General features: G+C 34.6%; 1 protein-coding gene across 15 annotated transcripts in view; it reads left to right on the top strand.

Annotated features, from left to right (window-relative positions):
• Window positions 1–23,547, top strand: part of ERBIN (erbb2 interacting protein) — a 135,567-nt gene that overhangs the window by 44,846 nt on the left and 67,174 nt on the right. For 14 of the 15 annotated variants that reach the window (XM_023625277.2, XM_023625276.2, XM_023625273.2 and 11 more), the window contains 4 exon segments: window positions 1,655–1,702; window positions 7,032–7,229; window positions 9,614–9,731; window positions 22,292–22,370. In XM_023625277.2, coding sequence (XP_023481045.2) covers window positions 7,041–7,229; window positions 9,614–9,731; window positions 22,292–22,370 — 386 coding nt within the window. In that variant the 5' untranslated portion in view covers window positions 1,655–1,702; window positions 7,032–7,040. 15 annotated transcript variants of the gene reach the window in all.

Below are 23,547 nucleotides of genomic sequence, written 5' to 3'. Positions count from 1 at the left end.
GCTATTGATGTTTTGATCTAATTTTATTGCTTTAAACATCATCTCTAAGCAGATGACTTCTAAATTTATATCCTCAGCTTGGATCTCTCCCCGCATCTCTGAATACCCATATCCAACTGCCTACTCATAATCCCACAGGACGTCTTTCAGGTCTTTCAAACTAAATTTTCTGAATACACACTTCTCATCTCTCTTTTCTTCAGTCTGCTCCTTCTGTAGTCTTATTCCATCTCAGCTTATTGACAATTCCATTCTACTAGACCATCATGTGTGTGGGAGTATGTTGAATGAAAAATGTAGTGGCCGTCTTTGCTTGCTATACACAAAAGTATTTTTTGTGGCCTGTACTATATGTAGAATTTGTGGAGAAGTTTAAATAACTGAGTAGTTCTAAACCACTTAACATATGACAAATAGCCTGATATATTTAGGGTGACTTTAAAATTCTGAAACACATCATTATTAACATGACTGAATTTTTCAGAAAAAGATGATTTGTAATGTATGTACTTTTTATTAATGCTATTCTTTTGGCTTTTGGGCTAACTTTGGAATGTGTTGGCTGTAGGTACAGAAAAGCTAGCAATAGTTCAGTAAGCAAATAAGGGATTTAGTTTTCTTACATACTAAGAAATCCTGAAGTAGGCAGTAGGATTGGTTCAGCTGCTAGGCACTGCTATAAGAGACCCCCAGCTTGTTTTGTCTTTCTTTGTCAGCTTTATTGGTTGCCTTTTTAATCCTCATGCTTATTGACTTATGGTCATAGATGGTTGCTGCAGCAGTAGACATCGTGTTTACATCTCTCCCTGGATAAGGAAGACAAATGTTTTCCCAGAACCAACCCCCGTTCCACTCCCAAAGCAGACTTCTAAGTATATGTCATTGACTTTAACTGTGTCATCTGTCCACCTTTCTTGGAAAGTTCAAAAGTGGCTTTTTCGCTGGATCCATTACTACCCTGAAAAAAGAAAAATGCTGGAAAAGAGAAATAGAATATGATAAGCAATTAACAATGTCTGCCACATAGAACCACCATAAACTATGGAATTTAAATATAATTGGTAATTAAAGTTTATTTGCTTGGAAAAACTTTATTATTTCCCAGTAACTTCAAATAAAAGAGATTTTAATGGTAAATAGAGGGGTATTTGTTATCTGGTGTAGGTGAGGACTCTCAGTGGTTTACAAATGTTAGGAACAATCCAGTGTCTGGTTAGGAAGATAGCCATTTAGGGGCCAGCCCGGTGGCGCAGCAGTTAAGTTTGCATATTCCCCTTCTCGGTGGCCTGGGGTTTGCAGGTTCGGATCCTGGGTGCGGACATGGCACCACTTGGCACACCGTGCTGTGGTAGGCGTCCCACATGTAAAGTAGAGGAAGATAGGCATGATGTTAGCTCAGGGCCAGGCTTCCCCAGCAAAAAGAGGAGGACTGGCAGTAGTTAGCTCAGGGCTAATCTTCCTCAAAAAAGAAAAGAAAAAAAAATGAAGAAGATAGCCATTTATTTAGAAGTTGCAAAGTTATGTGTGTCAATTTACTTTGGTGAATTTTTGAGAGTTAATGTTGTGAGATAAATAAGAAATTAGAAGAGATGTTCCTTAAGTTGCAAAGATCTATATTTATTGCTAATTTGTTTCTTTTTTTTGATTTCCGTAGAATGTTGGCTCAGTTAAGAAACATCAGGGAGATAAATTCAACCCAGTGGTAAGTAGCTTTAATATCTTTTGTTAGAAAGTGTTTGGCTTGTTATCATGCCTTTTTTCTTGGTTGGCTCCTCTTCCTTTATTTCATTAGAATATTTTTATGTCCTCCTTGTTGAGTCTGATTTATGAAGTGGCTCTTACTTATCACAACACTAAAATTCTGATTAGCAGTCTTCATGTTGATCGCTTCCTGTTCAGAACAGGCCAGGCTTTTTCTCTCTTTGGTTACTTCCTTGCAGTATTGTGTAAGGGAGGATCTATTTGGGTGTTGTTACTTATTTATTTCTCTTTCAGATGGTACTTTCCTCCTCTGCCCTCAATAATTAAGGTCCCCCTCTGTTCTTATCAATCAACAGTTTTTGGTTTGCTAAATCAGGGTCCGTTTTTGTATTGGCTTGATGCCCACAGAATTTAATCTGAGGGCTAAACTGCTTTCTTCACAGCCTCTGTCCACAGAGGTTTTCATTTAAGATGTAGACTCTTTTTGTAGCCTCCTACGACTCAGCATCTAATCTTCCTTTTCTGAATTTGTTTTCTCTTCTGAGAAGTCCTACAATTTCTGACCATCTGTCTGCAATATGATCTATTTATGATGAGCACTACAGAAAAGTGTTGTAGATTGTTTTATCTTCATTAGCAATTACTCTGCCCTATAAATTGCCTTATATGTCAAGTGCCCTGCACAGATGATAACATCTAAAATAAATATACTCTTTAATCACATATATTCGGTAATAACATTTCATGTCCTTTATTCTCAGCTAGAAATTTTATTCGCAGATCCATTATGATTTCTGGAAAATGGATTTTTTTAGGCCGTATCTTCCAAATTCTTTGATATTATCATATTATATAATACAAGCTACAGTAGTTATAAGATGAACCAGAATAATAATTTGAGACATTGTACCAGCACTGTCCCGTAGAACTTTCTGCAGTGATAGAAATATTCTGTATCTTCTCATATTCAGTATAATAGCCACTCGCCACCGGTGGCTATCGAACGTTTAAAATGTGGTTAGTGCAACTGAGAAACTAGATTTTTAATTTTATTTGATTTAACTTGAATTTTGCTACACGTCTAGTGGCTACCATACTGGACACATCAGATAGAGCTTTTGCCCTTTGTTCTTAAGTGTCGCCCTAACTCATTGTCAGTTAGTCTTAGACTACTCTCTTGAACAAGAAATTTATATTCATTTTTGGAATCTTTTTTATTATCTCATGAATACAAATATAAGCTAAAATCCACTTTAGCAATTAAATTCTTCTTATTAAATCAATAAAACTGCTTATTCTTATCAGTAAAACACACCTTCATGTAAGCGTAGATTAATCTGTTAAGCATTGAGTAAACTTTCTGGATATTGACAGAGTTTTTCTGGATGTTGACAAAGTTTTAAAAATTTTTATTGAGGTATAATTGACATATAACATTATGTTAGTTTCAGGTTATAACATAATGATTTGATATTTGTATATATTGCGAAATGATCACAGTAAGTCTACTTAACATTTGTCACCATGCATAGTGACAAATTTTTTTGCTTGTGATAAGAACTTTTAAGATCTACTCTCTTAGCAACGTTCAAATGTGCAGTACAGTATTATTAACTATAGTCACCATGCTGTAGATTACATTCTCGTGAGACAAAGATTTGATGTTTGATATCATAGTATATGGGAGTAAGAATTTTTCCTTGACCCTCTTAGGGTCCCTGACTGGGTCTGAAAATTAAACTGACAAAGATTAACAGGAGAAAAGCATATGAATTTATTTAATATAAGTTTTAAGTGACATGCAAGCCTTCATAAGGAAATGAAGACCCAAGGAAACTGTTAAACCTGAGTGTTTTTCTGCTGGGTATGATGAAGAGTGGACAGTCATGTAGAAATATGATAAAGAGTATGAGGTAAGTGTAGTAAACTGGGGGAAATTCAGCAAGACCTGTTGGTTAGGATTCTTCTCCCTTTGTCTTCAGAGATAAGGCTGCTCCTTTCCTCCTGGGATAGGGAGGGCACCTCTCACAGATGATCTGTGCAAGGAGAGAAGAGTGGGGCGGCAGGGAGGAAGGTCAGAGTAACCTTCCTGCTTCTGCTGTTTTCTCAAATTCCTTCAGTGTAAAATATTTAATATGCAAGGGTGCCATATTTTAGAGTGATGGGTCCTGAACTCCATCAGTAGTTTGTTTTTGTAAACCCTAAAGGAGAAGTATGTAGTAAAGACCTATTGATATTTGAATCATTTCACGAATCTGAGTTCAAGTATATCATTATATATGAAGAAGCAATATGGTGCAGCAAGAGCACAGAATCAGTTTCTTTATGGAAAAATAGGCGTAATAGTACATGCCTTAGGAAGATATATGAGGATGAAAAAATATGCATATAGTTTATCTGAAGATTAGCACAGTGTCTGACATATGGTGATTAAGAATAGTCAGATTTTCATTCTTCATGGAAATAGAACAAAGAATCCAAAAATTCATGTGGGGCCACAAAAGACCCCGAATAGTTAAAGCAATCCTGAGAAAAAAAACAAGGCTGGAGGCATCACAATCCCAGACTTCAAAATATACTACAAAGCTAAAGTAATCAAAACAGCATGATACTGGTACAAAAAGAGACACACAAATCAGTGGAACAGAATTGAAAGCCCAGAAATAAAACCACACAGATCTACAGACAGCTAATCTCTGACAAGGGAGCAAAAAGAACATAAAATGGAGAAAGGAAAGTCTTCAATAATGGTGTGGGGAAAACTGGACAGCCATGTGCAAAAGAGTGAAAGAAGAACATTATTTTTCACCATACACAAAAATTAACTCAAAATTGATCAAAGACTTGAAGGTAAGACCTGAAACTAAAACTCCTAGAAGAAAATATAGGCAGTACACTCTGACATCGGTCTAAGAAGGATCTTTTCAAATACCATGTCTACTCAGACAAAGGAAACTAAAGAAAAAATAAACAAGTGAGACTTCCTCAGACTAAAGAGCTTCTGCAGGACAAAGGACACCAGGATCAAAACCAAAAGACAACCCACCAACTGGGAGAAAATATTATGCACAAGGGGTTAATCTCCAAAATATATAAAGAACTCACACAACTCAACAGCAAAAAATCCAAGAACCTGATCAAAAAATGGGCAAGGGGTATGAACAGACATTTTTCCAAAAATGATATACAGATGGCCAATAGGCACACAAAAAGATGTTCAGCATCACTAATCATCAGGGAAATGCAAATCAAAACTACACTAAGAAATCACCTTACGCCTATTAGAATGGCTTTAATCACCAAGACAAAAGATAACACATATTGCAGAGTATGTGGAGAAAAGGGAATGCTCATACTCTGCTGGTGGGAATGCAAGCTGGTGCAGCCACTGTGGAAAACAGTATAGAGATTTCCAAAAAAATAAAAATAGAAATATCATAGGACCCAGCTATCCCACTACTGGATATTTATCCAAAGAACTTGAAAGCAACAATTCAAAGAGACTTATGCTCCCCTATGTTCATTGCAGCATTATTCACAATAGTCAAGAAGTGGAAGCAACCCAAGTGCCCATCGACTGATGACTGGATAAAGAAGATGTGGTATATTTATATACAGTGGAATACTAATCAGCCATAAAAAAAGACAAAATTATCCCATTCTCGACAACATGGATGGAGCTTCAGGGTATTATGTTAAGCAAAATAAGCCAGACAGAGAAAGATAAAAACCATATGATTTCACTCATATGTGCAAGATAAATTAACACATGGACAAAGAAAACAGTTTAGCGGTTACCAAGGGGAATAGGGTTGGGGGTGGGCATAAGGGGTAAAGGGGTACATTTATATGGTGACTGACAAATAATAACATACAACTGAAATTTCACAATGTTATAAACTGTGATGACCTCAATAAAACTAAAACAAACAAACAAAAAGAATAGTCAGATTTTTGGGGCAGCCCTGGTGGCCTAGTGGTTAAATTTGGTGTGCTCTGCTTCCATGGCCTGGATTTGGTTCGTGGATGCAGACCTACACCACTTGTCTGTTAGTGGCTGTGCTGTGGTGGTGGCTCACATATAGAAAGGGAGGTTGGCAACAGGTGTTAGCTCAGGGCAAATTTTCCTCAAAACAAACAAACAAAAAAAGAATAGTCAGATTTTTTAAAAGATTGTGGGAGAAATGCTTATCCGATTTGTTGTCAAACACTTTATAAAATATTATACATATAATTTGAATTAGAAGAGTTGGAAGCAGTGCCTTGCAGAGCCATATTGGAGCCTGAGGCCAAAGAAAAAATTAGTAATGCTGATCCTGTCTTTATTTAAAATTTAGCTGTTTTGTTCATAAATGGATTATTTTTCAGTGATTTTGATTTTTTAAAAACATATTGCATGAAAATCTTTAATTTGATTACTGAATGTTTTGGTTCCTTCTTACGTTTTGTGCCTGCGGCATTTGCCTCATGGCTTCCACCTAGTCTTGGCTCTGGTTAAAAGTAATTAAATGCTCTAATAGAGTCTTCTTCCCAGGGAAAGAATTTATTATTTTACAAAGAATTGATAACACTAATTAACAGTCATTCTTATTTATTGAAGTGGGCTTTTCTTTGCTAATATAATCTTAGCCTAGTTGGACTTAACCTACCTATGTATATAGTGTTCTTAATAAAATTAACCCTGAGAATATTCACTATTTCAGAATTGAACTTTTCCCCAAGTTAGTTTGAAATAATGAAGTAGGTACTTTATTGAAACAAGTTTATTCTCTAGTTTGTAACCTTAAATAAATATTAAGACCTATAAGATCTTTAGAAAAATTGAAAGGCCAATACTTAATAATTGAAACAAAATATACTTGGCATAGATTGGAATTTTGATGTAGGACAGTCATAGGAAAGCTAAAGGGTGATTATTCTGATGGCTGGTTAGGAAGACCTGAAAATATCTTTGTATTCCCACTTCCTACTCAAAACTGCGCTTAGGCAAGTTCTTAATTAAGAAACAGCTGTTAGTCAGAAATTAAGGAAATATTTTTGTTGTATTAGAGTTTTTCTTGTTGAGGATGAGGAGACTCATAAAGCATAGTTATTATAGAAGCATATAAATAAATGGTTACTTAATCATTTTGTAAAGTACAAAGGTGCTTTGAGTTTAGAAATTCAGTATATATAAACTTTGATAGTAAAGCAATGTTAAATGCATTCCATTGGGTGTGTATAGGGGAGGAGGTCTTTATCTGTGATAATTCAATTGGAATGATTTGTTTTGAAAAATTGTTAGTTATATGTATGTTTTAACTAGGTTTATTTTTATTTGAATATTGCAGTGTCTAAAAATGACTACAAAACGAAGTTTGTTTGTGCGGTTGGTACCATGTCGCTGTCTACGAGGGGAAGAAGAGACTGTCACTACTCTTGATTATTCACACTGCAGTTTGGAACAGGTTCCCAAAGAGATTTTTACTTTTGAGAAAACTTTGGAGGAGCTCTATTTAGATGCTAATCAGATTGAAGAGCTTCCAAAGGTATGTCTTTCAAAAATTGCCTTTGGTTATTTTTGTACCTAGAAATATGGTATTCCCAATGTTGCCATAATGCTGCCTGATATATATGGGCCCGTTGTTTCCATTTTTTAATTTAATTTTATCTTAGGGTATGCAGTACAATTCAAATTTTTTTAAAATAGAATTTTTAACCTTTGTCTCTTTGTTAATTGCTTGAATACTTGTGCAAATAACTTAAAATTTTGTATTTAGTTCCAGTTTTGTTATAGCCATTAAGGTAGATAATATGACTACACAGTTTATGCAGTCAATAGATTTAACTAGACAAAGAATTAAAATTAATGTTTTCTTTTTCTAGCTTTCATAGGACATTGATCTACGTTATTGTAATTGAGGATAAATTGTCTTTTTAGTTATCACATCATAGTTTTGTTGTTAAAAAGCTTTTTAGAGGCAGTATTCGGTTTGCTGTATTTCAGTTTGTTTGGAAAAGTTTTGGAGGGCTTAACATTTCTGAAGTGTAGGAACAACTAGAAGGAGAAAGTTGGGTTGTTGCCATGAAACATCTTCTCACATTATCGACTTCTTAGCTAAAATTTTGCAGTGGCTACTTTTTTTCTTAAATCCTAATTCCTCTTTATCCCCTGCTCAATTTCTTTCTTTTAATAGAAAAGCTGTAGTAGCTTTAATTTAACTGTTAAAAATTTTGTCACCCAAATAGCAGTGTTTTCCAGACTGTGGGTGGAGACTCAGTGGTTCATAAAAATCAATTCAATATGTATGGCATTTCCAAAAAATGAACTATGATTTGGACTGGCAGATTTAGTAAATAAGAATATAGGACACCCAGTTAAATTATAATTTTCAGATAAATAATGAATACGTTTTTTGCGTAAGTGTGTTTTATGCAATATATGGGACATACTTTTACCAGAAAATTACTCGTGTATCTGAAATCCAAATTTAATCAGGTATCCCCTATTTTATCTGGCAACCCTAACTAAAATAGAATAGAAAATAGAATTTGTTGCACATATCTGTTGTTACCTGAAATATTTGTTTTAGATTTGTGTGCATATGTGTTTACATACCGGACGGCAATGTTTTGAAAAGGCTTTTCTTTCAGTAACCAGTAGTAAAAACATTTTGAAAGCCAATACCATCCAAGGTTGTCTTAAACAAAATCTGTATATGACTATGGCTAAGATATTAAAGGTTGTGGGTTGCATGTTTGTGAATTAATTGCCTAGGTTGTGATAGGGTGCTTTGTAATTTACTGTTTCCTTATATATTGTTCTTCAGCAAGTAATTTATCTTCCTTAGCTAGTTCTAGAGAGCATGGAAGACTGAGATTAGTTTTTTTCGCTAATCACCACCAGTAGGGTCTCAGTCAGGATTATGTGGAAGAGAGAGTAAGGTTTGCTATCCTAGTGCAATAACTGGATCACTTATCATACCTAACAATCTTCCATTTTTGGAAGAATATTCTTCTTATATGGGACTTACTCAATGCCGTCCTGACAGCAGGGTTTTTTTTCCCTAAAGACTTCACTTTTTTAGAACAGTTTTAGATTCACAGCAAAATTAAGAGGAAGTTATAGAAGTTTCCCTTACACCCACTCTATCCCCACGTATCATACCCTCCACCATTATCAACATCCCCCACCAGAGTGGTACATCTGTTACAACTGATGAACCTATGTTGAAAAATCATAATCACCCAAACACCATAGTTTACATTATGGTTCACTCTTGGCGTTGTACTTTCTGTGGGTTTGGACAAATGTATAATGACACGTATCCATCATTATGGTATCATACAGAGTATTTTCACTGCCCTGAAAGTCTTATGTGCTCTGTACAATTTTTTAGTATGGAACTTAGAAGTGGCCCATTTACCTACTTCTTTTGGTTAAATATATTTTTAGTTCACATTTTATTGTTGTAATTTTAGCATAACCATGTATTTGCTCCCTTATTTATTTTGTCCTCTCAAATCAGAATTCTATATTTTGAGTCCTTTTAAATCACTGTATTTATTTGAATTTAATTTATATCAACTTTCATTCTGGAATAAAGATGCTTGAAATAAAAAGCTCCAAAGTTTACCATATTTAACAGCCACTTATTTTTTACTACCTCAAAAGAGAGTACAACCATATACTTATTCTCACTAAGTGCATTTGCTCAGGCTGTCAGTGTGAGGGTGTAAATGATTCTGAGTAGTTCAGTGGTATTCAGATCTATAACAGCCTAAAACAATAGGAGATCTTTCCTGGTATTTGTGTAGGTATAACTCATTCAGTTTTAATAACACTAATATTTATTTGTGTAAAAGTTAATAAATGAAATATTTAAGGAAACTGAAGAAATAACCAGAATCTTTTCCTACCTTCTTTCAATAGCAACTTTTTAACTGTCAGTCTCTACACAAACTGAGTTTGCCAGACAATGATTTAACAACATTACCAGCATCTATTGCGAATCTCATTAATCTCAGGGAACTGGATGTGAGCAAGAATGGTAAGATTTTTCTCCCACTAAATTTTTGTACTTGGGAACATGTTATATTATTAAGATTTCTATTGTGTTTTAATAAATAAAAATATAAAATTAAAAATTCAGATTGTAATATATTATGTTAGCTTTCATATATATATAATTTATATATAAATAATCTATAAGAGCCTAAAACAAGGTGGAGAATAAATATAAAAAGTTTTAAATGACCCTTTAATTAAAATTCTGTGGATACATGTATATACATATTTGTATGTCCTTAAATTTGTGTGTTTATATATATTTACTGCACTGTTGTTTGTAATGATGAGAAACTAGTAACTGTAATGTCCATTATTGATTACACAATTTGATATATCTTTAAGAGTGGAATATAATGTAGCTCCATCAATACTGACATGAAATATTTACAGTGTAGTGTTAAAGGTAAAAAAAAGAAAAGTTTAACATTATGAATGAATTGAACATCAACAAATGTTTATTGAGAGACCACTCTGTGCCAAGTAGTTTATTAGGAGCTAGGATTACAATTAATGATGAAAAGTAAAAGGACATGGTCACTGTTCCCCTGGGGCATATAGTCTTGGTTTAGTTTCATATGCGTTGCAGAAAGTATGGACGATATATTCCAAAATGTTAAGTGCTTATCTTAGAGGGAGAGATACTTGAAAATTTTAGAATGAGCATATATTTCTTTTATAATTATAAAAAAAAGAGAAGAAAATCACAGGAGGATAAATTTTAAATGCTTTGCCCAAAGATAGGACTTCAGCAAACGCTAAAAACTAAGTCATATTCAGGTAATTCTTTACAACATTTGGAAAAAATCTTTATAAACAAGTGCCCAAAAGTTAGTGCAGTAGCACCAGCAATAACTAGTAATCATATTTCATGGCCGTTAGTTCCAAGGTTACTTTTTGTCTTGATGGTATGAGTATCCAGCAGTAGTTGTCCTGTCTTATCAGTTCTCCTAAATTTCAGGACTTATTATGAAAGCCACTTTAGGACTGATAAAAAGAATCATCCTGTTTTCACAGTTAGCAATTAACTTTGGCAAATGAATTAGCTACTGTGTCTACCCATCTCCATCCCCCAAAAAAGGAACTTTAAAATAAAATAAATATATGAATTTATTGCATGCCTTCATTTACTACACCCCAGTTATCCATTTTGGACAATCTATAGCAAACAATTAAATTGTATCCTTTATAGGAAATGATCAATTTAACACTTTCATTTTAAGTTGTAAATCCTTTTTAAGGGTTTATAATATATTTATATTCACTCTAAGTTCAGGTGAAGTTTATAGTGGTTAGTGGCTTACTGGGTTTCAGTTGTCAATAGCCAATAAATTTTAGGTTTAAAGCTAGTATTTTTTTTAACCTTTTGTTATTGAGTCATTTAACTTTAGGTTTAAAATTTTTCTGTTATATATAGGGGGGCAGTCCTGGTGGCCTATGGTTGAGTTCACTGCGCTCCACTTTGGTGGCCTGGGTTTGCTTCCTGGGCGTGGACCTTCACTGCTCTGTTAGCAGCCATGCTTTGCTGGTGGCCCACATACTAAGAAATAGAGGAAGATTGGCACAGATGTTAGCTCAAGGGTGAATTTTCCTTAGCAAAGAAAAAAGAAATTTCTGTTATAGATGGAAAATTTGTTTTATTATTATTTTTTTTTATGAAGAGGATTAGCCCTGAGCTAACTTCCACTGCCAATCCTACTCTTTTTGCTAAGGAATATTGGCCCTGAGCTAACATCTGTGCCCTTCTTCCTCTACTTTATATGTGGGACGCCTGCCACAGCATGGCTTGATAAGCCGTGTATAGGTCCATGCCCGGGATCCGAACTGGCAAACCCTGGGCTGCCGAAGTGGAGCGGATGAACTTAAACTCTATGCCATTGGGCCGGCCCCCAAAATTTGTTTTTTAAATAAAAAATTTTAAATTTGATTATTATTTAGATTGGATTCCTTTATAATGATATCCTGCTTTTTTTCCAACTTATTTTAAAAATTTCATCCTCAGATTAAAAACCCACATAAGAACTGACAGAATACCCATGGATCACCCATTGTTAGCATTTTGCCACATTTGCTTTATTTCTCTTCTTGAATTTATATATCTTCAGGAAAAAGATACACATTGTTGCTTATATAAAATGTCTTTTTGCTAATAAACCTAATTAAATTTTAGGTTGCAGACATGAACTTCACCTTTAAATAGAACAAGGAAATCCTTATACATAACCACAATATCACTGTCGCTGTCAAGAAATTTGACATTTTCACTGGTGCCTAATAATACCCCGTTTAGCTATTTGCAGCCCTGCCCCACCTGCCTGCAAGTTAAAGATCACATATAACATTCAGTTATGTCTCTTTGATCTTTTAAAATCAGGAACACTTTGCCCATCTTTTTGTGTTTTTCATGACATTGCCATTTTTGAAGAGTTCAAGTCAGTTGGTTTTTCATTTGTGTGACTTCTACCCTTATGATTTTATTCAGGTTAAATAGGTTTCCTCACCTTGAAAGTTCTCTTTAAGGGCAGTTTGAAATTTGTTTCCATTCCTGGTGCTTAATATAGTGTCAGGTGTTGCTTGATAAATTTCAAAATAGATGAATTTAATCTATTATCATTGTAGCTCTACATATGCTGACAGTTAAGTCAACTCCATTGTGTTATAGAATTTTAGAATTGTTGTGACATTAGAAGTCATTAAGTGTAACCTTCCATCCCAAAGGGATATCTTTTCTACTTTTTGGTTCTTTTTAAACGGGAGATGTTAAGGTGTGAGGAAACAGACCTGAAATAGTCTGGGAATTATTGATAGTATTGTACCTGGGAAAGGCAAGTAAAGTATGCTACCAGTCTTCATGGTATGAAAATATTACTTGGCTAAATAAGGAAGATGCTTGCGTATAACCTCCTGAAAATGCATTAATCCCAGATTTGTTACTCTAAATTGAGGATGGTGCATTTATGGCCCTGTAGCATCGTTAAATGATTATCTTACACTTCCATGTAACTTGTTAAAGAATAATGTGTGTGCGTTACAACAACCTATTGGACTGTAGTGTTTTTCTTTTTTCATTCTAGTTTTAGGAATTCCTTGTCGCTTATATTGAAAACCTGCTTTATATGATTCTGTCAGCTTGTGAGTGTTTTTAAAGAGTTGGAGATAATTTCTATATGATCAAAAGATTTACGATAAGCACTGAAATATTCTGTCCAGAAAGAGAATGGCATTAGTTATTGCTGCCAGTAAGACTTTACAATTTATTTTGACTAAAAATTAAATTGATTTACTATTCTTTTCATCTCTTTCTGCGTAATTTCACATAGAAAGGACCACATCTATTTTTTAAATGGCAGAAGCAGTCCCTTGCCTTTTACTTATTTCCTTGTTTTTTTCTCCTTTTAAACTGATGTGTAAATGAAACAGCATTTCACTGATGGTAAACAAAGCTAGCTGAGGAGAGACAAGAAGCTATGACAGTGTTAGAATCATTATCTTGACTAATAAGAACTCTACTAACTCTAATTGCGAATCTTGAATATTCATCATTATAACTGATATAATTAACTTATTTTACTTTTGGACAGCTGAGATTATTTGATTATTTCAATTAACCTGGAATATTTAATCCTAAAGTGTATGCTTTTACAAGTCTATATTATTGAAAACATACGCATACTATAGGTTGATGTTGGTTATGAGAAACATGAATTTTGTTAGTTGCAAGTTTGATTAAGTAGTAACTTGCTTAAAAGAAAGATTAGCACACTAAACAAAAGTAGTGTTTATCAGATTTTGAAATTATTAAAATTTTATTTAGTATTGAGATGGCCACTGTTATAGATAGATGAGAGTTTCATCTTATATTCTGAGTGAGAAAATTGAATTACCCCTACATTTTTCCTCTGTGATAACATCTAATCATGTTAAATCTTGAATAAGATGCTGTAATCATATCTAAGCCACTAGTGTTTTCTCGTTTTATGTGTTTGTATCAGTTTAATCTAATAATATTCTAGTATATTTTAATCTGCCAGATACTGTTTTCATATTCGTTAGCAGTATGCCCTGCTTGGAAAGAGGCAAGAAACATTGTGGCATATTTATTAGTATTTCAGCAAGCTGTATTTATTTAAAAGCATTTGTTTTAGGATTTTTGCTTTTAGATCTTCTTAGTTTGTGATCTTTTACGTAGTTCTTCCAGTTTTTTTTAAAACTGTCAGGCAATATGATTTAGTGACTGAAACCTTATTTAAGAATAAGAAGAATGGGACTCTAATCATTGTTTCTCTGTTTATTGGTCCTGTTGTTAAATTGGGGGATTAATCTAATTCTCAATTAACCTATATATAATATTATCAATATTAACCCTTCCCTGCCTTCCTCATGAGACTGCCAACCACATTATCGACCACTCTGTGTATAGGAGGTATATAAATTTAAGGTATTAATATTTGTCTTTATTTTGTAAGGAATTCCTTTTTTTTTTTTATCATTTATAGTCTATGATAAAACTGGAGTGTTAATTTATGAGTTTTAATTTGCTCTTCCTTTTTGTGTCTAAAGTTTTGTTAGGTTTTTAAAGAAATAAAAGGTCACCAAGCTGCTATCCCAAGCCATTGCAAACAGCAGCTGTGTTAGAGAAATTATCATCTGTTCTGTTCAAATGGCCTATCTTCTTGAGAAGACTAACAGGGATGATGCTTAAAACATTCTGCTAAAGTGCTTGATAGGCAAAGCTAGTGCATAGGGGAGATTAAAAAAAAAAAGACTGTCTAGTTGTTAATTCTTCTGTATGAGCACGCTGAAGAAAAAGCCAGAAATTATAAGGCAGAAAAACCAGAAAGAGTAGCTCAGATCCTTCTATCTGATATGCGAATACTAGGGAGGTTAAATAAGGCCCTTCTTTTTAATTGAGTCAAAAAGCTAGGAAGAATGAATTGAAAGTTTGTGGTCAAAACAGAAAGCAGTTCATTGAACCTGAGAAAATCTGATGATTGGGGACAAACTGCTGGAAAAGGTTCTTTAAGCTCAAAGAAGTTACACTGAGGGGCCAGCCCTGTGGCCTAGTGGTTAGGTTCGGTGCGCTCTACTTCAGTGTCCCGGGTTCGGTTCCCAGGCGTGGACCTACACCGCTCATTGGTGACCATGCTGTGGCGGCAACCCACCTACAAAACAGAGGAAGATTGGCACAGATGTTAGCTCAGGGCGAATCTTCTTCAGCAAAAAAAGTTACACTGATTATGAGGGAAATTACAGATTGCTGGGGAAGTCACTGTATTTTTATTGTTTTAAAATTTCTAAAATTGCTGATTTGCTTAATAGTTAATGTTTAAGTTCAGCTGTTTTAATAAATCAGTTTATTTAAGGTAATGAAAGAAGAAAAGCCATGTGTTAAACCATTCTGGAACTTAAAAATTTATATTTACACTGGTGATCATTAGTCACTGGCAGGTGTGTTAATAATGTAGATTGTAACTGAGGTGTGTACTCATCGTGCCTTGCCATGGGCCTTACCATGAATTGTGTTATAACTGGTCCAAATCATACATCTATTAGCCCCAGACTAATGCAGTCATTTGCGTTTGCAATTCCTGGCTTAGACTGTTTTAATTGGAACTGTGTTATTTATTACCATAGCCTTTAAAGTGCACAAACAGTAACTTATATTTTACAGTTAGGACATTGGAGTTTTGATGCCCTCCAGGCAGAGATCACCAGGAACTCACCTATAGTTGAACAATTAGGGTTTCTTACTTGATGTTGTGAGCGAAAACCCATCCCATGGGGATTGAAGGGGTGTCTCAGAGGGTGGTAAAAAAAAAAAAGACATTATAGGATTTGAGCTTTTGTTTGGTGATTTTGGGGAGAGTTTAAGAATATGAGGGTTTAGGGGCTGGCCCCGTGGCTGAGTGGTTAAGTTCACGTGCTCTGCTTCGGCGGCCCAGGGTTTCACCGGTTCAGATCCTAGGCATGGACATGGCACCGCTCGTCAGGTCACGTTGAGGCAGCATCCCACATGCCACAACTAGAAGGACCCACAACTAAAATGTATACAACTATGTACTGGGGGGATTTGGGGAGAAAAAGTAATAGGAGGGTTTGCTGTCGATGGGATGCTGTCAAGAAGTAAGGGCAATTCTGTTATTGGGAATCTTAATAAATCTTATCTGTAGAGAAGGGCAGATCAGAGTGAGGCTTAAACTATAATCGGTAAAGAAGCAGCAGTCACTTATTACTGGGAGAAGGGGTTGTTTGGTGTTTTGTAGCTTGGACAATGTTCATATTTTGTCTTTGTTCAGATATGATTACAAATTTGCTTTTTATCTTGATCTGTGATGGTCAAAGAATGGCCTGGTCTGATGTTGATATTCTGCAAAATCATTTAGTTCAACAGGAAAATACCAAGGCCTCCCTTTAAATGCCAAGCAGCTAGTTCATGGTTAGACCAAGGACTAGCTGATAGTATCAGGCCAACTCGTGTATATCAGGAGGTATTCTATCTCAGTAGCAAAGAGAGAGTTATTCTGTAATTAAACAACAATGAAATGAAGAGGATAGCCAGGTTTTGAAATATTGAATCTAGTGCTTCATTTTATTAAGTGAACAACAGAGTCAAATTCTTATAGAAAGAGGATAGGACAAAGAAGGAGTGCTATTGTAGTCAAGTGAGAATGAAAAAGAACAGATAGTTGAAATTGTTAGAGAATTAAGAAGTATCTCATGATAGTATTCAAGTTCTGCATATTTTACATATATGGAAAAATGAGCCATCTTTGGAAACTAGCTAACATAGCATTGAGGGTAGGCCTTGTTTAGAAAGTGACTTGAGCAAGGACTTGAGGAAGTTAGCCATGTAGGTATCTGAGGGAAGAATGTACCAGAAAGAGGCAACATCCAGTGTAAAGTTTATAAGGTGAGAGTGAGAAACAGAAGGCCTGGGTATCTAAAACATAGTGAGCAAGATGAGAGAGTAGTAGAGAGAGAGGTAGGGGATTTGGAGCAGCAGATAACGTAGACCCATGTACGCATGTGTATGTACTTGATATTTACTCTCAGTGATATGGAGTTATTTGGAAAGTTTTGAGCAGAGCATTCAGAGCATGATATCCGATTTGTATTTTAAAGGTTTACTGTGGTTATGTGTAGAAACACTCTGGGTACAAGGGTGAAAAGCGACCAGTTTAGATGCTGTTTCAGTCGTCTGTGGTGATAGTGGTGGAAGTAGTGAGATGTGGACAATCTCTAGATATACTTAAATGTCGAGTCAGTGAGATTTCCTGATGGATTAGATGTGGGATGTGAGATAAGAGTCAAGGCTGACCATAGTGGTATTGGTCTATGCAAGTGGAAGAACAGAGTTGCTGTCAGCCAAGATGGGGCCTTCTTATGGAAGTTGTAATTTTTAATGGAAAAAAATCAAGAGCTTGCTTTTGGACGTGTTACATTTAAGGTAAGGTATCTAGTTTTTCATAGGGGGTCTGGAGTTCAGTCAAGAGGAAAGTGTGCTAGCTGTACATGTTTTGGACTTGCCAGCATATAAAGCCTGAGATTAGATACAGTCACCAAGGCCATGAGTGTGAAATAAAAAAGATGCCCAAAGAATGAGCCCTGATAGTAACCTAACATTAAGAGATCTGGAAAAACAGGAGTAATGTACAAAAGATACTAAGAAGGAACACTAGTGCGGAAGGAAGGAAACCCAAAGAATGAAAATATTTGTTTTCCTTGCATTTTACCTTCTCAAGGAAAGGGAACCATGTCTTAGTATCTGCAGTCCTGTGTCTGACTCTATGTGTAGTTGGTACTTATTTGCTGAATAATATAAAGGATAGGTAATTTCAGTTTGGGACGTGTTTTGTTTGAGGTACCTTAACAATACCTGAAGGACATTTGAAAATTCTTATTTGGAGTTAAGGAGCAGGAGGGAACTGGAGATACATATTTGGAACCTAGACATATATATGGTAGGAACTGAAGTCACAGTAAATACATTGCTAGCAATTTGTAAAAGCAGAAAACTGGTAAGTGTTTCAAAACTACTTGCTAAGGGAAAAATTATTACTATGTACCTGAAGCTATAGATGAGCTATAGAAAGAATTGCTAATTTCACATGTATTGATGGTTTACTTTTATAAATCACATATTATGAAATAAAGTAGTTTAAAATTTGAAAAATATGGCGTATATGTATTTTTGGAAGATGATACAAGCATTATTTTCCATTAACTATTAAAATTATAGAAGTCTAATATAGAACTCCTGAAATTATTCTTTCTCTATATAAAATTTTAGATCAGTAGAACACACTATAGTTTTTGGTCTTTTTCTCCTTGGATAGACTTTATTATGTACTAAAAATATTATAGCTCTTGGAATAATATCTTTTCTATAAACTATTTCAAGATACTTTATGTACTTTAATAAAAGCCAAAGAAATGAGATATTTAGCTAAATTTTAAAATGAAGTGGGATGCTAATGAGAACAGTGTAGAATGTCCTTGCCCCACCCTCCCTCTAAGTGTGGAATGTTTTATTTAAAAAAAAGTGTATGATAAGAATTATATTCCACAACCAAGTGAGACCCATTCTAAGCATTCAAGGCTAGTTCGATATTTGAAAATTTATCAGTATAATTCCCATATCAGTAGGCTTGTAACTCACTCAGTAATTCCATTCCTTGGTGTTTACCCAAGAAAAATGAAACATAGTCCGTGGAGTGATTTTTTAAAAATAATTTTACAAACGTTTATAGCACCTTTTTAAAAATAATTCAGAACTCCTTCCTTTTTCTGCCCTTTTCCTCCATGTTTCCCACATCTGCCCTGGGAGCCCTGTTGCCACCCTCATAAAAAATATCTAGCCAGTTTAGCAAAGGGGGTCCATCTTAATGTATCAGCAGAGTTATTTTAATGTAGCCTGAATAGAATTATCACTTGAGACATATTGTTAAAGGACTAATAAGAGTTTGTCTTCTAAAGAACAAGATTCAGTAACCTTAAATATTTTCTACACAAATGAATGGGAGAAAAGAAAATTAGTGTAAAAAATGTGGATGTTATTAGTAGATTAGTAAAATTTAGCAAATGTTTGTTCTACAAAGGTATAGTATACTAAATAGTTACATGTGCTTAGATAGAAAATTGAGTCAGCCTAAGTAAAATCTATTAGCAGTAATATAAGAAGCACACAGATATTAAGCAGTTCATTGTCTAAATGCCCTAAAATGTATGATTGAAATGTAAAATGTCCAAGTAAAAGGAATGCTTTGCAGGTAAGTGCTTCTAATTTTGAAACTTGTAATAGGGTTGTCAAGTTTTTATTTTACCATTAAGAAAATTCCTCTGTCCCTCATTCCTTCCAAAAGCAATATTTCTCACATCCCTATTACCATCATTTTATTAAAAAATGACTTTCACTCAAAGGAAAAAGAATGAATGCTACAAAGCCACTAAAATTTAAAACTTAGGTGAAATGAAAAATATCCAGAGTCAACTCAAGAAGAAGTAGAAAACTGAAAAGACCAATGAACACAATATTTAATTGAATTAGTAGTCAGAAAAACTACCAGGCCTAGTTTTTAGGGACAAGTTTGGCCCAGCCTCCATGGAATGGGATAATCCCTAATTTCTAAAAAATATTCTAGAGATTAGAGAAAGGGGAGAAAATATGGGACTCAGTTTATAAGGGTAATACACTTTAATAATAAGACTGGCTAAAGATTTTTTAAATTGAACTGTTGGGGTAACAGAAATGACTGCTGTAGATCTCATCCTCTATCAGGCTAGTCTAGGCATCCCAGGCATGTTCTCACAGGGCAGTAAAAGGAACGTGAGAGCTAGTGGAAATTAGCCAGAGCTCTTTTAAACCCTTGATTTCTTGCTGATGTTTCATTGGCCAAAGCAGAACAGATGGCTGAGTACAGAATCAGGATGAGGGAAATCACACTTCACATTTTGATGGAAGGAGCTGGAACATCACATTACAGAGGGAGCGAGGTCGTTAATGTAATCAGTCTGTCATGTGTATCTAGAAATGAACTTAATAGAAAATGTGCAGCATGACCTAAATGGAGGAAAAGCATAAAACTATGGAATAGATCAATAGAAGAATGTAACAGAAAAGACTGTCCAGAAAGATAACGTGAGAATTTGGATTATGACAGAGATGCCTCTACAAATCAATGAAATAAGGAAAACAAGTATTTCATAAGTGTTGGCACAATGTTTTTATATGGGAAGTAGAAAAAATAAAGAGAGCTTTACTTCGCAGTGTACAGCCATGCACGTTTCAATCAATGAAGGACCACATATACGATGGTGGTCCCATAAGATTAGTACCATATAGGCTAGGTGTGTAGTAGGGTGTATACCATCTAGGTTTGTGTAAGTAAACTCTGATGTTCACACAGTAGCGAAATTGCCTAACACAGCGTTTCTCAGAACATATCCCCATCCCCCATTGTTGAGTGACGCATGATGGTTCAATACCTGTTTTAAAGTCTTTTTCTGTTTATCTTGTTATTTCTGTTATCCCTGAGTCTATTGCTAGTGACTGAACAGTGGTAATCTTTTATATTGGAATATTTCAAGCATTTTACAGAAATAGAATAATATGATAAACCCAATGTACGTATCAACCAACTTCAACATTTATCAACATGTTGTAGTTTCATCTATACCTCCTACTTTGCCTCTTCTTTTTATTTTAAAGCAAATCACAGACAGCCTCTTTCATACATAAATATTTTAAGATGAAACCACTCTGCTGTTATCACTTAAAAAAAAAACCAGCCATCCATAATCCCTTAATCTGGTTAGATATCCATCAGTATTTACATTTCCTGATTTGAAGGTTTATATGAATTCCATTAATTCCAGCAAAAGTTACTAAAACTGAAATTGAAAAAATGAATTATCTTGAAACTGTTAGAGAAATTAAATTAGTAATAACAATAATAATAAAACTTTTCCTTAAGGAACCATTGAGTCCAGATTTTTTTAATTGAAATTTTTATTGGGATAATTGTAGATTCACATGCAGTTGTAAGAAATGTCACGGAGTGGTCCTGTGTACTTGTTACCTAGTTTTCCTCAATACTAACGTTTTGCAATATTATAGAACAGTATTGAAATTGACGTTGATATAATCTTCGACTCTTATTCACATTTTCCCAGTTTACTTGTACTGTGTGTGTGTGTAGTAGATTTGGATATTCACCACAATCAGGTCTCTTGGGTCTCCTCCTGTCTAGGTAGTTCTGCAGTCTTCCTTTATCTTTTTTGACTTTGACAATTTTGAAGATTACTGGACAGTTGGATAGTAGAATTTCCTTTAATATGGATTTGTTTGATGTTTGCTTGTGATTAGATTCAGGTTGTGTGTTTTTGGCAAGAACAGGACAGTAGTGATTTTGCATCCCTTCTCAGTGCATCTTAGATTAGGTGCCCCATAATGATGATATTGACTGGTGATGCTAACTGAAGCAGTTTAAGGTGGTGCCTGTGAGATTTCTTCATTGTCAAGTTCCTTTCTTCCTCTTGTAATTAATAAGTAGTTTTTGGTGAGAAACTATATTAATACCTTCTTTCTCATCATTCTTTTACCTACTGATTTTAGCAGCCATTGATAAGTTTTGACTGAGCATTTATTACTGTAGTATTTGCCGTTTGGTGATTTTGCATCATTCATTTTTCATCACCTGAAATTCTATATAGGACACTGTGGTAAATTTGCTTACTTAGAATCATATAGTGGTGAACTTGAAAGAGGCTTAAATGATCCTCTAGTGTCAACCCTGTTGAATAAGCATATCTTGTTAGTGGAGGAATGGGTCTTATAAATGCAGAATTTTTGGAATATTTTAAAAAGTTAGTAATTAGCATTTGTTTAGCCTAGATTACAACAGTGCTACTTGAAGTTGGTCTGTGGATTGTTGCTAGTTCACAAATTACTGTTACTATATTTTTGCTTAGGTCAGTTGAGGAAATAAGAGTAAGTACTGAGCAAGTTTTACCGTAATTTGACTTGTCACAACTTTTGTACGATATTTTACACAAGTATTGGCTTACAACTCTAGTCTTCAACGACACTGGTCTATCTGATGTGAATTTTCTACCTCTTCTATCTTCAGCTTTGCTTTCAGCTTTGTTCTTTTGTAAGTATTAGGGGCCAGCTCCACCTGGAGCCCAGCATTAAAGAAGTATTGCCTCTTTTTATGTGAGAAAAACAAAGAATGCTAAGTGTTCTGCATTGTATGACCTTAACATTGTCACATAGGGCACTAATTTTCAGAAGAGATAAGAAAAGGAAAGGAGGGTAAAACTAATCAAGGTTATTAGTTATTATAAACAGGCAAATGAACAAAAGATGAAAGAGAAATTGTTGTGGAGGTGGTTCTTTTTGGTTACCATTGGTGTTGCCAGTTTATCTAGATCCTGCTTAGTTGGTACATTCAAATCTGCAAGGTATACATTAATTATTATTGTTATTATTTTGTCCTTTTTAATATGTTCTTTTAATTTGGTCATTATTTGTTCATTTTCTAGGAATACAGGAGTTTCCAGAAAATATAAAAAATTGTAAAGTTTTGACAGTTGTAGAAGCCAGTGTAAATCCTATTTCCAAGTAAGTTCTTTTCTGTTGAATTACAAGTTAGTTTTGTGAATAAAGCAGCTATAAAACAGTAGACTATTACTTTCTACATTTTAAAGAGCAGTTAGCAGTCTTAAATCTATACCAAATTTCAGTTTTAGATTAAAAAGGACCCTTTTAAATAACCTTTCTAACTCCATATTTTACAAAGGTAAATTTGACATCCAAACAGATAATGCAAGTGCTTTACTCCGGGTTTCACAGATAGCAGAGGTCAGGTATGAGACTAGAATTCAGGTCTCCCCACTCAGTGTTGCTTGCACAGTATAAAAATGTCTTCACTTGCAAATTATATATGCAGCACACTCAAACTTTTGAAAATAATAAAAGAAACTGAAAGGTCAAGAAGGTAAAAACAACAAAAAAAGAAAAGCCATGTGATTGGTTACACCATATACCAGAGGTCATAGGTATTCTTTTGTGATGGTAGGGCTGTAAGCAGAAGGCTTTCCTGGCACCAAAGCTGTTAAATTTTGCAAAAATGGAATAGTGAGGCAAAAGATGAATAGAGTGAAGCAGAGTTTAATATAGCTAAGTTGAAAGGTGAACCAGCTTTCACGTATTATAGTACTGTATTGAGTTTTTCCAAACTTTGCATTGCTTCACTTGCTGTAGAAGATGGAGGAATGTGACACAGGAGAGAAAGAAGATGAGTCAAAGACTGATGTGTTTTACTTCAAGGGAATTTTGTACTTGTTAAAATCCTGGACATACATGTAAGGATGATGTTTTATCTTCATCTGAAAATACTGCTCTAGCCTCAAGTTCCAGATCTGTAGTTTGTTTTGTAAGTCAGAGGAAATAAAAGTAAAGCTAATACATATATGGCCTTAAAATGTCGCTCAGCTTTTTATATTATTTCTTCTCATTTGCTCATTGTAAAATTATTCAATCTTCATTTGATTATTTAGGGGCCAAATGTAGAAACTGAAAAAAATCTAAACCAGTGATTCTCAGATGGGAACGATTTTGCCTTCAAGGGTCATTGAGAAATTCTGGAGACGTTTTTGGTTTTTACAACCTGTGGTGGTTGGCAGTGCTACTGGCTTCTAGTGGGTAGAGGCCAGGGCTGCTGCTAAACATCTTACAATGCATAAGACAACCTTCTCACAACAAAGAATTATCCAGCCCAAAAAGTCAACACTGTCAA

The sequence above is a fragment of the Equus caballus genome, chromosome 21, assembly GCF_041296265.1.
Source record: "Equus caballus isolate H_3958 breed thoroughbred chromosome 21, TB-T2T, whole genome shotgun sequence".
NCBI classification, from domain to species: domain Eukaryota; kingdom Metazoa; phylum Chordata; class Mammalia; order Perissodactyla; family Equidae; genus Equus; species Equus caballus.
The sequence above is the reverse complement of the archived record's forward strand: the minus strand, read 5'-3'. Positions and strand labels throughout refer to the sequence as shown.